Source organism: Melanotaenia boesemani, chromosome 20 (genome assembly GCF_017639745.1).
Source record: "Melanotaenia boesemani isolate fMelBoe1 chromosome 20, fMelBoe1.pri, whole genome shotgun sequence".
Classification (NCBI taxonomy): domain Eukaryota; kingdom Metazoa; phylum Chordata; class Actinopteri; order Atheriniformes; family Melanotaeniidae; genus Melanotaenia; species Melanotaenia boesemani.
Window position 1 is genome coordinate 28124304 of NC_055701.1, and position 16956 is coordinate 28141259.

General features: G+C 40.7%; 1 protein-coding gene across 1 annotated transcript in view; it reads right to left on the minus strand.

Moving 5' to 3' along the window:
* Positions 1–16956, minus strand: part of mdga2a (MAM domain containing glycosylphosphatidylinositol anchor 2a) — a 150854-nt gene that overhangs the window by 105025 nt on the left and 28873 nt on the right. Inside the window, exons 2-4 of the mRNA XM_041971331.1 lie at positions 13286–13425; positions 4726–4900; positions 1659–1852 (exon numbers count right to left, since the gene is read on the minus strand). Coding sequence (XP_041827265.1) covers positions 1659–1852; positions 4726–4900; positions 13286–13425 — 509 coding nt within the window. The remainder of the gene's footprint in view (positions 1–1658; positions 1853–4725; positions 4901–13285; positions 13426–16956) is intronic.

Below are 16956 nucleotides of genomic sequence, written 5' to 3' on the forward strand. Positions count from 1 at the left end.
ACAACGGCTGAGGCAAAAAAATTGCCAATTATGATATAAATTATTAATATCCCACAAGACAAAGACAACAGGGGAAGAGAAAACCCAGAGACATTGCCAAGCATGGCTGTGGGTACTATTGGTTTATAAAGTAATACATCCTGGTTCAGGATTTTCATGTTATAAAACAAGTTTCTTAATCCCACAGAAGTGTGGGATTGATCCTCCATGTTGGGGGAACCAGCATTTTGTTTACCTGCGGCTCAGCAGTGATCTTGTCTTTTTCTTTGTCTTATTCAGAAAATCAGACTGTTGCGTCTTCGGCTGCAGCAGCAGCTCTAAACAGGAAGTCGACAGTAAATTTTCTTCCTCTGTCTCAATCTTGGAGGCAGTGATAAAAACATCCCAGTAGTCATGTACCAGAGACCGGTGGACATGTACCAGAGACCTGTGGACACGTCCTAGAGACCAGTGGATATGTCCCAGAGACCGGTGGACATGTACCAGAGACCTGTGGGTGGACACATCCTAGAGACCGGTGGACATGTACCAGAGACCTGTGGACACGTCCCAGTGACCAGTGGACCGGTCTCCAGCTGATGAGCTTCTGGCTGAGCGTGGGTTGGATATAAAGGACAGTTCATGTGAGCAGAAGTCCAGGTGGCTGCGTTTCCCAGGTGTCCGAGGTGGTACACCTGAGAATCCAGGTAGAAAGGCTGCTGCAGGGTTTTATGTCTGGATGGGACTCCAGGTACAGATGAGAACATCACTTTCCTCCGCCAGGTGGGATGTTTGTTGTTCTCTGGTTAACATGAGTCCCAGTCTGGTTCTGTCACATATTCAGGACTGTTTACTGTTTTTATTGGAGCTCACATAACATCCAGTTTTATTGTTCTTGTAATAAATTAAAATAATTTCACATATTTTTAACTGCTTTCATATTTTTACTCCTTTTGCTTAAACCAGATGAATTAAATCCTGTATGTCCAGACATCTGTCATTTATTTATTTGTCAGAAATGAATCCACACAGATAATTTATTTGATTTCAGAATCAAAATATCAAAATAAAAGTTTAATTAAAATATAAATGATGAGTTCGATGGGGAAGCTGCAGCCTAAAGTTTGTAGATTTGCAGATTTTAATGAATCCGTTTGTAAAATGTCTGCATTTAATGATCAGTAGTTTATAAATTGATGACAGGTGCAGGAACTTCCTCTAAACACCAGGTAAACACCGACGTGTGAGACTGGAGTCGGTGAAAACATCTAAACCTGAACTTCATTCATTTTCCAGCAGATTGTAACAACCTAAGTTATTAATAATTAGTGTTTTTGCATCGTAATGACGACTTGCTTCTGTCATCTGATCGTTGGCGAGAACGTTTCTCTAGCGTGTTTTAGACATGTTTCTATCACGGTAAGAAAACTTGAGGGTGGAGATGGAAACAGTAGCTGGTTTCCTCCAACCTGCAGGACAAAGTTCTGTGTGCATTTTTTACAGCATTTTCCACAGAATCAAAGGAACAGATAATTTGTTTTCCTATTGTTTGCATGGAAATGTTCTCATCAACTAAATACACAGAAGACTTTGTATGCATCCTGGTCCTAAAGCTAGTATCCAAATCAGAGTTGAGGTTCTTCATTACATCACGCTATTCATCTGTTAATTCTCCTCACCTCTGCAAAGAATGGCTTGTATATCTCCACCCCTGAGTCAGAGCTTTGAGAAAGGTCCTCCCTGCCTCTCTTCCAGGTGTAGAGGGCAGGAGGGTTGGAGCTGGTGATGCATCGGAGGAACACTGTCCTCTCAAAGTAGAACTGCTTTGCTTCGTCGCTGCTCTGATGCACCGTAATCACCGGATCATCTAAGTCTGAGTGGACAGAGGGAGAAGAGAAAGAGATGGAAAAGCAAAATGTTTCTCTCAATCAGCAAATTTCAGAAAAAAACAAACTTAAGATTGAAGTTTGGTCTGTGAAATGTTCCAGGTTACAGAATGTTAGCTTCCTGTGGTGTTGCAGGGATGTTGCTATCCAGGGAGTAACCAGGAGTCCTCACATCCACATACATGGCTCTGGCTCTGGCTGAAATGTTTGCTTTCTCCATCAGTGAGCGGAGAATGATGTACATCCTGGTTTGTGGCACAGAGCCAAGCAAAGATAACAAGCTATTAACTGCACCAGCTGCCAGAAGAGATCCCAGCATCATAGCCTGTGCCAAGAGCAGAAGAGGATTAAGGATCCAGGCTGGTAAAAAGGTGGACTTTAGTTCTGGGACTCCCAAAGTCTCTGCAGTGCTGGTAGTGTTTCTCAAAGATATTATCTCCTATAACTACCAGAAACATAAATGTAATAAACATGTGTGTACACATGGATCTATGTTTGTTCGACTTCTTTTTATTGTGTGTGCATTTGGAGCTGTGCAGCTATTCACTAGGAAATTTCTAACCATTCGTTTTTAAAGGAGTCAAATCTTTGAATGTGGTTTTATTGACTCAAATGAGTGGTTGAATGCTCCCAGATCCAGCAGCCGCCCCAGAATGCACTGCTGTTACTCATGTCTCGTACTGTTGGTGGGTGGGAAGGTAACCCCAGTCTGATTTGTCCTCCAGTAAACTTTAACCACTGGTATATTATTATACACAAAGCAAGTACAATCCGCAAAAAGGAGCAATAAAAACATAAATCAAGCCCCCAGAGCCATCTAATCATCTTTGTTAAAAAAAAAAAAAAAAAGTATAACATTTAAGGCCAGATTATGTACAGATGAAGAATCCAATCACTGCTCCTCAATGGTCAGAATTAGTTCTAGTTAAGATAAAAACCTCATGAACTGGGAGGAACCGCCATCTCTGGCTATAAGAACCAACACAAACATAATGGTACAACATAAGATATGGGATTGGGGTCTATATGTACCAGTACAATTAAGATCATGGTCTGGAAACAGAGGCAAGGCTAATTTATTTGTATACCACTTTTCATGTGCAAGACAATTCAACGTGCTTTACAGAAAAGATTAAAAGCATTACATATTAAAATGTAAAGAATTAACAGTTGTTTTGTTAAAAGGCAGCAAATAGAAAAGTTTTTAAGATGTAAAACTGCTGAGTCAGCAGACCTGCAGTTTTCTGGGAGTTTGTTCTACATGTGAGGAGCATAAAAGCTGAACGCTGCCCCTCCACGTTTAGTTCTGACTCTGGGAACAGAAAGTAGACCTGAACCTGAAGACCTGAGGGATCTGGTTGCTTCATAATGAACAAGAAGATCCTGAATGGATTCTGGTCCTAAACCATTCAGGTCTTTGTAAACTAACAGCAGGACTTTGAAGTCATTTCTTTGACAGACAGGAAGCCAGTGTAAAGATCTGAGGACTGGAGCGTATCAGGTATGGAGTCCACCTAGCAGGATCTGCGAGATCACGAAATCACGAAATCACAGGAGAAATAGAGAATCTTCTGATTCTCCACTTCCAGGATAAACATCATGTCGCCTATGATGACAAAAAAACAAAAACAAAACAAAACAAAACAAAACAAAACAAAACAAAAAAACAAAAACAAAACAAAACAAAACAAAAAAACAAAAACAAAACACTGAGACCCCCTGACCGGTTACGTAATGTTTACATGGTTCAGCAACGCTTTTATTTTGAAAAATACTGGAAGCTTTTACACTCCTCCTGTGTCTGATTTCCTGTCTGTCCCAATCTGAACTGTGGAAATTGACACATACTGAGTGCATGAAACCTCAAAAATAGACTCAGTGCGTAAATAATGTGCTTCTGGGACGCTTCTGATACAGGCTGCGGCGCACCGGGTAGAAACCAAACCATTGACTAAAATGGCTGCGAATAGCAGCGGAGGCCGCGGGGCACTGTAACATGCTGCACACGCGGCACGAGACGAGACCTGTGAGGACAGCATTACAGTAGTCCAGTCTACTAAAGATAAATGCATGGACCAGTTTTTCTAAATCCTGCTGAGTCATCAGTCCTTTAATCCTCGATTTGTTCTTTAAGTGATAACAGGCCGACTTCACAAATGTCTTAATATAACTGCTAAAATCCAGGTCACCAACAGTACGAGACCCTGTGACGGACCGGCAACCTATCCAGGTGTACCTGCCTCTCACCTCAAATTGCTGGAATAGGCTCCAGCTTCTCTGCAACCCTGAATTGGACAAGGCGGTATAGAAAATGGATAAATGAGTGAGCCTGGAGGTTTTTTTGTTAAACAAGGTTTTTATGACTGTGTATGTGTTATGCGTTTACTTATGTCTTTTTATTTTTATTCTTATTGTAAAGCACTTTGTGGTTATCTGTGAAGGGTGTTATATAAATAAAATTGCGTTCCTTCCTTCCTTCAATAGCTCAATGACCAACATATAAAATAACTTTATACATGAAACATTACATGATTTTTTTCTTTCTCCAACTTGTAGCCCTTTGAGATCTTGTGATATAAAAACAGTATAAATCCAATGTATTATTATTATTGTAACTGCACAAACATTCATTTTTACCTACAACCTCACAGATGTCATAATTTCATTTATAAAAAGCTTTCTGTGCAAACAGATTGCTAAATGAAAGTGCACGCATGGCCTGACATGCAGATTCTGCAAATACATGCTGCGTTTAAGTCCTGGTGGAAAGCTGGGTCATCGGGATATTAATTGGATTTGACTGTTATTACCCTCTGTGGTTACACGGCAGAGGTCAGTGTGTGTTGGTGTGTGTTCTTACAGTAGACATCAACTCGTATGGAGTGAATGGCCGGAGATCCCACTCCGTTCTCAGCCTTGCAGTAGTAGCGTCCTCCCTGGTGGCGGTTAATAGCCTCAATCTTCAGAGTTTCGCTGTGCAGCGAGGAGTTGCCTTGGCGGTCCGACACTCCTCCTGCTGTTTTAGTCCAACGAATCTGCCAATGACCGTGACGAAAAAATGATGACTTTTACAGATTTTATAGAACAGCTATAATTTATTTCCCCTCTGTGTAGATAATTGTTTCAGCCTTTAACTATTTGTGAACTGATTCATTTTCAACTTAAAGTTAACAAGAAAGTATGTAAAAAATCTTGAGATAATATTGACATGCTGAACAAATGATGTTACACAGATCACATCAAACTCCATAAACTACAATCTTGTTAAGAAAATGTGACTCTTATATTTGAAAGTGAGCAAAAAATCAGTGCTTATTTAGTCCTGCTCTTATTTGATAAATAACTGATCTGTATTGGTTTAAGTCAAGTCATTTATTTAATGTCCCTAATGGGAAACGTGGTTTACAGACAGGTCTGTAAAATAAAAAATCAAACAATAAAATCTCCACTCATGTACACAGAACACAACTTTTACTCACTCAGCTCACCTACTGGCTACAACCTGGTCTCACCTGCTAACCACAACCTGGTCTCACCTACTAACCACAACCTGGTCTCACCTACTAACCACAACCTGGTCTCACCTGCTAACCACAACCTGGTCTCACCTACTAACCACAACCTGGTCTCACCTACTAACCACAACATGGTCTCACCTACTAACCACAACATGGTCTCACCTACTAACCACAACATGGTCTCACCTACTAACCACAACCTGGTCTCACCTACTAACCACAACATGGTCTCACCTACTAACCACAACCTGGTCTCACCTACTAACCACAACATGGTCTCACCTACTAACCACAACCTGGATGTCTGCTAGCTACAGCTTGGATGCATCTGCTAAGGTGGACTTCTCCACTAACTACAACTTTGAGTTTGGGTCTGGTACTCTCTTCAACTGCTTTTTTTTTCTAAAGCAGACAAATCTCTGTGTACATATTTTCACCTGCCTCTAAAAGCTATTCACACATAATGCACAAAAATATGACAATGAAACTATTTATCCTGTTGGTTACTATACTATCTAATAATCTAGAGCTCTGGAACCAGTCTCTGTTGCTGGAAGTATGTTGACAAGGGAAAACCTTCCCCACTGGTTTTGCCAAATACAAACACAACCTCATTGTAATATAAATCATATGGTCACTTTTTATGCAAGTCCTTTTAAATTTGAAGCTTCTATGCCTCTCTGTTTTAAAAAACTGCTTTGTGTTTTCAGAAAAAATTGCTGGCTCTGCTTACCCTTTACATTCTAGCAATGTACCACCCTGTAAGGTTACAAAGCAGCGATATCTGTCCCTATCTAAAGCATGTTATATAACTGTAGTCTGATGTCATAGACCTCTATCAGCTGTTGCTGATACAATCTCTACACTGTCACAGTTGTTGTCGCAGCTCCAGTATAGTGAGATCACCTGCACACGTGACTGGTAAGTTTAAAGATCTCTGTAATTCCTTGAATCGTACTCAAATTACTGGGAGCCCAACACACCCCAACTCCAAATACCCAGAGAAATAATTTTTAATTGATTTATATTTAACTAATGCTCCCATAAATTCAAGGAGGCTGGTGTATTTGTAAGTGATGTGAGTGACCATTGTGTAATTGCTGCAATAAGAAATGAAATCTCACCTTATTTTATTCGCTACAACTGAAAATTTAAATAACCCAAAGAAATTCTGGAAAGTTATCATGTCTGGAAGTCTGGATGTTATCTGTGTGGAAATCGGCATGTACCTGTGCAATGAAAGGAGAGGGACCCTACATCACCAATTAAACACCGTTTCTAATTCATCAGTTTTGTCAAAAGCTCTTGATGGACTGGTGAGCAATCAATTGAAAGATTTTCTCAACACCAGTAATATTCTTTCTCCACATCAGTCAGACCATAGGAAACACCACAGCACCATTACAACATCATTAAAGATCGTTAATGATATTATGGAGGCAGTAGACAATAAAAAAATTGTGTGCTGCTCTTTTTATTGGTCTTTCGAAGTCCTTTAACACTATTAATAAATGCATCCTACAGCAAAGGCTTATAAATATTGGACTGTCTGAACAGGCTGAAGGCTGGTTTGAAAATGACCTTTCTGGGAGAACTCAGTGTGTTAGACATGATGGTAGTCTCTCTAGTGTTTTAAATGTTAAGTCAGGGGTTCTGCAAGGTTCTATATTGAGTCCACTTTTTTTACTATTCATGTCAACAATCTGGGTCAAAACATTTTAAATACACAATTTAATTCTATGCAGATGATACTGTGGTTCACTGTCATGCTTGTTCAAGCTGTGACGGACTTGCAATGTGCTTCTGACATCATACAGGCCCAACTGCTTGATTTGAAATTAATGCTGAATGAAACCAAAGCTATGCTGTTTTATAATTCTAGGAAGGCAGTCGACTCTCCTCCCAACAATAAAACCTGGCTTGGCGGTCTTACTGTCCCTCCCCTGATGGAGACTTGTTGTAAATACATGCCTCTGTTCAGGCCTTGCGCATCTGGATGCCATGAATCACCGGCTGTGATGGGCTGCAAAGCTCCCACCCACCACAACATCCTCAGGAGTTCAGTGGCTTCCCTATCCATACGCAAACTTTCACATTGGTATTATTTTGTCTATAAATCCATTCTTGGCCTGCTTTCTTCTTACCTTTGTGATTATTTTTAATTTAGGTCAAGTAACTATTGTCTGCACTCTAACGAGTTTCTTTTACTGACAGTCCCCAAAGCTCACACTAAATTTGGCAAAAAGGCTTTAAATTCTCTGTCCCTGCAGCCTGGAACAGCTGACAGATGGTGCTGATCTCAGTTAGAGCTTTTAAAAATGTCTTGAAGTGCTGGGAAGCTGACTCAGTAGGTGTCTGCAACTGCTTGTCCAGCTAACTTTGCTTTCTGTATTCTGTTGCCCTCTTAGATTTCTATTTTAGATGTTTTAAAATTGTATGTTTTATGTTGTTTGTTTTTTGATTGGTTGCTTTAATGACTACTGTAATGGAATTTGGACTGCTGCTGTCTTAGCCAGGGCTCCCTTTAAAAAAAGATTTTGTAATCTCAATGGGACTTTCCTGGTAAAATAAAGGTTTTAAAAAAATTAAGGTTAGTCTGACATAAAAAAATAATAATCTCACACATGCTAATAAAGACTTAAATCATCATCTTTGTCTGAATGTTGGAGACTGCCTCATCCAATGTGGTGACCTCATCACTATTTAGTCTACCTCAGCAGTTCTTACAGCAAGGATGTGTTTATAAAAAACAACCTGTTTATTTCATGTTTGTGATGAACAAAAATAGTCAGATGGTCTGTGAACATGGAAAACCACCTCAACCAAATGAGCAGCAGTTAATCTAAAAAAAGACTGAAGAAAACTTTAAAGGACATAACTGACAGAAAAGCCTCTACTTTGTCACCTGCTGAGAGTAAAATAATGAAAGAGTGACAGCTGAAGGTGGTGTAAGCAGGACGAATCAGAAATATGAACCTTTGTCCTACTGATGTAAACAGGCTAATCCTTCCAGAGAAATATAAAGTCTGCATGACCCAAACATGCACTGCATGACCCAAACATGCAGTTTTAAAGAGTCCAGGTCCTGCCTGCTACACAGGACTGTAGAGCTGCGCAATCTCATGCCAGCATTGATTAAAACTCTTTACAGTGGCTGAGTAATGGAAGAAACTTGGTGATAAGTTTCTTCTAAACATCATAAATATGTATAGACATATCCAGGTCATGAGCAGAAAGACGAGTAGCTAAACATCTTAAGCCTGCTTATGACAAGTATTTCTATGACTGATAATTCACCAAACTTGTTACTCATGATGCTTGGGGTAAATATGAAGGAAAATAGTAATTAAAGCATCTGTATCAGATTTGTTCTCCCTTTCCTTCATGTGATGTAAGTTAAGTACCAACCAGACATAGAAACAGGTGTAAAATTCTGCAGACCGACGAGCTGCACCAGGGAATTTACTTCCATAAACTGGTGACTTGATTTAAAATTTGACATGCAGGGTTGTGTAGTGTACCACACCTTGAACCACGTTTATTCCAACATCAAACATGCCTACAGAGCCACTCCCCTCCCCCACCTTACTGGATCTGACCCCCACCTATATCCACCTGCAGAGGCAAATGAAGCCAGTAACAAAAACTGGTTTGGTCACATTTCTACTAAAGTGAGGTAAAAGAATAAAAGAATAAATAAATAAAAATGTACTCTTCTGAGCTTTGCTGCTCATCCATCGTCATCTTGTGCAAAAGGAATTCTGGGGAAAAAGAGGCCGTGAAGGATCCATCACCTGCAGCCTTTGGTGCAGGCCAAAGGAAGTGTGCGCTTGTAGGGTGGATTCAGAGGCTCCTTCGAAGTGGGACAGTGCTTGGCACCATGATGACGAAGAGCCGACGAATATGCACTTCAAAGTGCGTAGACGAACAATGAAATTGCAGGAAAAAAAAGAATGGCAACTATTCAATAACTCCACCTTCACATTCAGTCAATGATAAAAGCCTGGTGTGCCTACAAATGCCAATGTGACGTCACGCTCCTGAGCTCTACCATGCTATCCTCCTCCTCCTGATCCAGCCCTATGTTAATTACTATTAATGAAGAGTGAGGATGAAAAAGAATTAGAAAAATTAAAAATACTGTAACATGTTGTAAACATGTTATTGAAAGAATTTTTTGTTGTTTTTTTACATTTATTTATTCATTCATTTATTTATTTATTATTTTTGTTGTTCTGACCATATTCATTTCTTTACTAAAGCTTCTCAAACAACATTCCTCTCTGCTACAATGTATATATATATATATATATATATATATATACGCATGTATACACACACACACACACATATATATATATACACATATATATATATGTATGTGTATATATGTGTGTATATGTTGATACCCACATGCAAGGAAGACAAAATTTGCTGCTAAAACTGGCACTACACAACTAAAACACGACACTTTGATTAAACACAGTGTCAGTCTGAAACATAAAATGTGTCGTGACTTGTGTGATGAAAGTGCAGCTTCACTCCCAGCTGTGTTAGAAAACAGGAGGCTGCTACCAAGTGCGCTGAGGAAACAGAATTGATTGTGAAGTTTAACACGGCCTAGTTCATTGCAAAACAAGAACTGCCTTTTACTAAATTTAAAGGCCAAATCGATCTGCAAAGGAAGAACGGTGTAAAACACAGTTTGTTGGCATCATAGCAGATACGCTAAGACGGAAGACGTACGAGAAGATTAGGGATGCTCTGTATCTGTCTATCATGATCGATGGGGACACCGATGTTTCAACAGAGGAGTGTGAAATCATAGATGAAAGGATTCTGCAACAAGGAAAACCAACAAATGTTTTGATTGGCCACATCGAAGTGTAACAGGCTCAAGATATGTTTTAAATCAAACTGTCTGAGGTCAACAGATGATAATATTGATCAAGCTGTTAGGGATGATGACAGGATGGTGGTTTCTGGTCTATAAGGATTAATAAATAATTGTACACAACAGTCATAACGTGATTATATTTTAAGGTGTGTGTGATGCCACCAAAGAGGCCTTTCAGAAGCTTGGGACAAATACAGGGTGGTTAAAGAAGACCATGGGAGCTGATGGTGCAGCTGTCAATCTTGGGCATAAAGGAGGTGTAATAGCCCTTCTCCAAGCTGAGGCAGGAGCTTTTATCGTCCCGCTTCATTGTATGCCACATAGGTAGGTCAGGTGAGCCTTCAGGCTAAAGATAGGGTATTAAGCATTGTGCTGTATCTTTAAATTAAAGCTGAATCCACGTTAATTGTAGACTGGAGCTGGAATGCTATCAGTGCAAAGGAAAATTCCCATTGTGGATCTACAGTCTCCTCAACATGGTTTGGAAGACCTACCACTACAGCAACAAGTCAATGAGAGAACTGCAAGCACAGAGAGGAGCTGGGTGTGCAAGTCAATGTACCAGGTAGTGTCAGCAGGACACGCTGGCTTGCACAGGTAAACCGGGCCCTGCAAACCCTGCTGAGACCTGGAGAAAAGGATGGAAACCTGCAGAGCCCTGGCCAGTTTTTCAGCAGTTTACTTCCACATGGAACATTTGACTGCATCATCCACCAATACTGACATTGCTGGGAGAGCAAAGAAGGTCTGTATCTAATTTTCAGAAAGATTTTCAAATTTGTGATATATACAAATTTCTTGTTTTACCAATTTACTTATTGGTAGTTAGTAATTACTGATTAGTAATGTCTTGCAGGTCAAGAAGATGATGGAAGATGGGAGCTTTGTGGGTTTCTGTCACTTGCTGGCTGACTTGTTTGAAGCCATCAGCAAATTCAGCCTTCTTCTCCAGAGAAATGATGTCATTTTGCCTCAGGTTATTTTGATTTGTTTATAAAATTATTGTTTAACCTAATAAATGCAGTAAAATAAATGTAATCATGTAATATTTTACAGGCTGTGGATGGGATTGAAAATCTTATGGCAACTGTTGAGGCCACGTCAGTGAGATGGTGGTCGACTGGCAGAAATACTGGCAGACCTTTGGGCTCAGAGAAGACAACAAGAGAGTGATGGTGAGGCTCACCTTTGTCCAAATATCAGGTGAGAGTTTTTTTTATTTTTTTTTGTTTTGTTTTGTTTTTTGTTTGTTTTTTTAAATTTGTTTTTTAAATAAGTATTTATCTTAAAGTTGAATCTTGTGTAAATTTAGGGGTCACCATCAAAGGAGAAGCTGTTGGACTAGGAACAGATGGACTCTCAATGGCAGAGACGCCACGTCTGCAACAAGCAGTAAAAGCAACCGTTGACTGGACTGCCTTGAAGCAGAGGTTCACTCTACTCGGCAAAATATATATGTCTTTAGGACATATCACCTATCTCCTCCTTCTCTCCTATCCCTTGATAGATGAAGAGTCCTCCTCATCAGCAACTTCAAAGGCAGTAAGGTCATTCAAGGTATTTGATCATGATTCCTGGCCAGAGCAACGAGATCTCCTGATGGACTTTGGTACAGAGGAGCTGAACTTCCTGTTGGACCACTGCGCCACCATCTTAACAAGGTTAGAGGCTCTTTTCAATGATCATGATAAAATAGAAATTGTAACACAAAACGGTTCTGCAAACATCCACCTTGATCCTACAAGAACTTAGTTTGATCAGTTTATACTTTCACTATTTTCAGAAATGGCTGTGATGCTAATCTGGCTGGAGAGGAGCATCAGTCCATGAAGCTGTTTGTTACCGGGAACTACACGGACCAGTCGTACCATGTCCTGGGGACGACGGTGACAAAGCTGCCGTTATGCTTCGACTACAAAGTGAATATCATGTTGTCACTAATTTAGTTGGCATATATGACGTGTACTTGAATTATACCTAAACTGTTGTTCTATTCTTTGTAGAACATCCTACATCTTGTTCAGATTATGCTAGCCCTTCCAGTGTCCTCTGCTCCTCTCAGAGGAGAATCAAGTCTGATGTCAGGGGGTCTCTACATGTGGACATGTTGAGGACCTAATTTGAATTAGTATGTAGGGACAAAGCATTGATGACTTTGACGCCAAGGAGGCTGTACAAATGTGTCTCAGTCAAGCTCAGCGTACAAGGAGACCAAATTATGACGGCTGGCACCTCGTCCCCCTACAAAGGGGATCTGTTCTAGGGAGTGGAGGGAAAGTAATCACAAGTTCTGTCTACTTGTTTTGTGTTAGTGCGGACAGAAAGACGATTTTTTTATATTGTCAACTGCTGCACAATAAAATGTGAATTGTAAACATTGTAATTTCTGAACTTATTGTTCTAGTATTTATCACTACTACAGTGAAAATGAAAAGAAATGTGAATGTTTGCTTTGCGAGTCGATTTCAGTGTGTGCCCCTAAATTCTTTGCTTGCGCTCCTAAAAATTTAAGTTAGGTGCTGCTGTGCTCCTTGTAAAAAAAGTTAGTCTGGAGCCCTGTTTAAAGGAGAAAAAAGGGGTTAATTGGCATTTATTTTTGCTTAGAGAATTATATAGTGTACATGTTATATAGTAATGTAACCGCATGTGCGGCGTAACAAGCCCCATAGATCCGTCATTTCTCTGTCATGATGGCGGGACGTGGAGAGGCACGATGTAATAATTACTAAAAAATAAACTTTAATTCAGAATTGTTATCTAGAACATGGTAGAGATGTTGTAGAACAGCAATCTGATTAAAAATTTTAATCGTTTGACAGCCCTAAAATATATATACATTTATACTTTATTAATCTTGGGTGCATCATTTTAGACAGGAGGCAGAGAAATATGTGCTGTATAAACAAAGCTGAACTGAATTCTTCTGAGTGTACTGGTTTTCTGATATGTGCTGGAATCCAGGAATTGTTGCAGAATTAAAGCAAACTTCTCAGTTTTAAGTGTACCTGTGGTCGTGGGTGTCCGGTCACCAGACACTGCAGCTCCAGAGTCTCTCCCTCTCTGATGGTGTAGACCCTCTCACTGTACTGCTCCTCCTCCACGTTGCAGGTCTGACCTGAGTGGACGATCCTCACCGTGGGAGATGCTGTGGACAACAACAGACACACAGGGTTAAAGCCTGACAGATAACAGGGTCCTTTTTATGTGGTAATTCAATATTTTTGGTTGTTTGGTCCAAATACTCTGATCTGAACTGATTCAAATCTTTAGTCTGATGAACACAATCAATCCTCTACGTAATATTAAACTCAACAATCTGACACACACACACACACACACACACACACACACACACACACACACACACACACACACACACAGACACTCTGGGTTAAATTAAAAAAGAGCTCCACTGATTCTGTTTACGGTCTTCATGGATCTCAAGATGCATTCAGGGAGAGGAGGAAACCTCAGGGACTACTAGGATGTGGCTCTGTTGGCTTCCTCAGACCAAGATCTTCATCAGCGGAGTGTGAAGGGTCAGGATGGCAGCCCTGCTTCCATCAACGGGTCCAGTTTGGTCGGTACGGGTCAGTACGCATTTCTGGTTTTACGTTTCCACAAGCAAAAGCTAGGAAGAAAACAAAAATATCCGACCCAAACCGTCCTACTTCTTAGGTACCCTTCCGTTGGGGTCCCACTCTCACTGATCCAACCCAGAAGGGGTGGAGCTTGACATGCTGCAATCTGTTGGTTGGTACAAACAAACTGCAGGATGTCCACCGTTCTTTCCGGCTGTTCTTGGGTCACGTTCTTCTTTGTTATAATTCAAGAATGGCCTCAGGTGGCTATGACATCATGCTGTGACGTAGCTGACACGTCTGTTGATGTGAGCAGTAATGGTAGAGGGTCTACTTCTGGCATTTACCCAGATTTACCTTTGAAAGTACAGAAGTGCGACAAATTATCTTAATAATGAATTGGTTTTCTTTTTTTTGTCAATATCACTGCTTTGTAATCATAAGGAGCTCAAATCAACATCCTCTGAATTCCCCTACTTGTCACTGCTTTGCTTGTTCACGCACTCAGCTGAGCTGCAAGGGCTGAGGGACAGTTAAATGATGTCATTGTGCTGGAAATGTGTGACATCATCATATTACTTTTACTACCAGTGTCAAAAAGCTTACTAGTATTATTGTGAAAGATATGATATGGCACACACCTAGACAAGAGTTAAGTGAAAGCGGACCAAACATTTCCAGCGCTGCTTTAATCCAACCCTGACAAGTAAAAACAGAAATCAGACTAAATAAATTTATTGCTGCTCCATTGTTTAGTGAACAAGTCATTTTCAGTCCTGGCCAATCAATGAGCCACATTTTATTCCTCTTTCTTCTTCTTTCTTCTTGCTTAGTTGTCATTTGGGGAATATCTCCCCCTAGTGAGCAACTGTTGTAACTGCGTGATGTTTTCCAGGTGGTTTGGTCCACTTCAGTAAAGTTCAGTTTGAAACCAAACTAAACCAAAGGACGGGAGGAAGTTTGTTTAGAATTCCATGCCCAGTCAAACCGAGTCTAGCAGACGATTTTGGTGGCAGTGAACCTCAAGTCTGACGTCATGGTCCTCAACCAGAAGAGGGTGGAGACCTCCCTTCAGGATGAGAAGGACTTTCTGCCTCGGGTGGAGGAATGAATCTGTTCTTTTTTACCTTTTCTTGTGGGCTGACAGATTCCAGCACCCAGGGAGCAGTTGGGAGGTTGAGGGCTTTGCACAGTGGTTTTTACATTAGTTTCCAGCCTGGGGACTTGAACCCAGGGTGCACCGGGGCCCCCACCCCACCAACCCAGTCCCCCCAAAGAACCAGCCACCATCAGTTTCATGCCACACTTAACCTATATATGAGTTTCTATGTATTTTCCTTTTTTAATTATAATTATTAGTTTTTTTATTCATCCTTAGAATGTGTGATGCATTAGAAAAAGAGTGAATCTGGCTGACAAGTGATGGTAGCATTGAGTGAAAGATGGATGGATGAAATGTGGCTTCATCAGCTACTGCAGTCTGTTGGACTGGAGCTGAGCTGAAAGGCAAAGCTTAAGGTTTACTGAGCTATGGACAGTGACTGAAAGAACGAGATTATGGATACATGAATAGTCCAGAACACCAAACCCTCACAGCCAATGAACTGCTCAGATGAACAGAGCAAAATACACCATGAAACACGAAAACTACCACCTGAACTCAAGAAGCTCTCAGTGCTCAGCCCCAGCTCTGGTTTGGTTGGACTGGCCTGCGTGGACAGGCAGCCAATCACATGTACGGATATAGGACAGAGGCGGGGGATACACTGCGAGACAGCAGAAAGCCGTGAGGAGAGTACGTAAGTGTCGTGTCATCAAACCCAACTCACAGAGAGGAGAAACCGGATCAGCCCATCAAAGATGAGGCATCTTATTTTTCTGAATGCCAACCTGCACTGAGGACATTAATGTACTTTTTTGAGTTTAGTTCTCATTCTGTTTTGTGGATTCGTTTGCTGTTTTTAGTTTATTTGTGCAGTAAAAGAGTTTTGTTGAAATATTAAAGAAAATTAAGAGGTTTTCTATCAGAATAAATGAACAAAAGGAGGAAATTATTAGGCTTCTCGTAAAAATGCTGAACCCAAAAGGGTTTTCAAAACACAAACCATTTTTGAGAAGGTAGATTATGGGGCTACAAAAGATGCTAAATTAAGAGCCAAAAGAGCCGGCTCTTCTATGGGAGCTGAGGCAAAAGATCCGGCTCTCTGAAATGAGGCGAACATCCCATCACTACTCTTTCAGAGCTCTGGTTTTCATTTAGTTTTTTGCTAGCGGAGTTGTAACGAATGCTCGCCCTACTCTGCTTGTGATTGGCTCTGACATCACAAACCCCTGTGTCCTGATAGACTACTTGTTCCTGTAATTTATAGCAGCCTGTGCTCATGTCCTCCTGCCTGTTTACAGACAGAGGGCAGGTTGGCTGCCACCACAGTCTAGGTCAGAGATCACCAACTCTGAACCTCTTGAGCCAGTGTCCTGCAGGTTTTCACAGCATCCCTGCTGCAACACACCTGGTTCATAATAAAATAGTTCTCCAACAGCTTGTTGTCAAGGTCTGCACCAGTCTCTTAACAACTCATTTCAAGTTCAGATCTCAGATAACGTGTTGACGTTAAAACCTACAAAGAATACTGGATGAATTTTAAGCCGAAATACGACTCAGAAATTCCTCCAATGATGGTGATTCAGTTTGTTCAGCTGAGTCTCCCTGATGGATATGAAGCTCTCAGCATCTTCTCTCCCTGAGAGAGTTTAGAAACCAGGATTTCTGTCTGATTTCAGCTGGATGAACACACATGCTGTACATGGTTGGAGTGCGATCACCTGGATTAGTGATGCAGAAACCATGTAGAGAGAAATGAGGAGCTGTGGTGTAAACCAGATCAAAAACATCAGACTGTTTAGTTTTACTACAAGGATAAACCTGTCCCTGAGGAAACCTCCGTGTTTTGGCCACAGGTTGCATCTCGTATTTGGCAAGTGAAGCCGTGGTTCATGTTGTAATCCTCCATCTCATATTAGAAAATAAATTTCTGCATGAACACTGAACAGAAGCTTGAAATTTAAAAGATTAAACCCCAATTAATTTTTTTCCA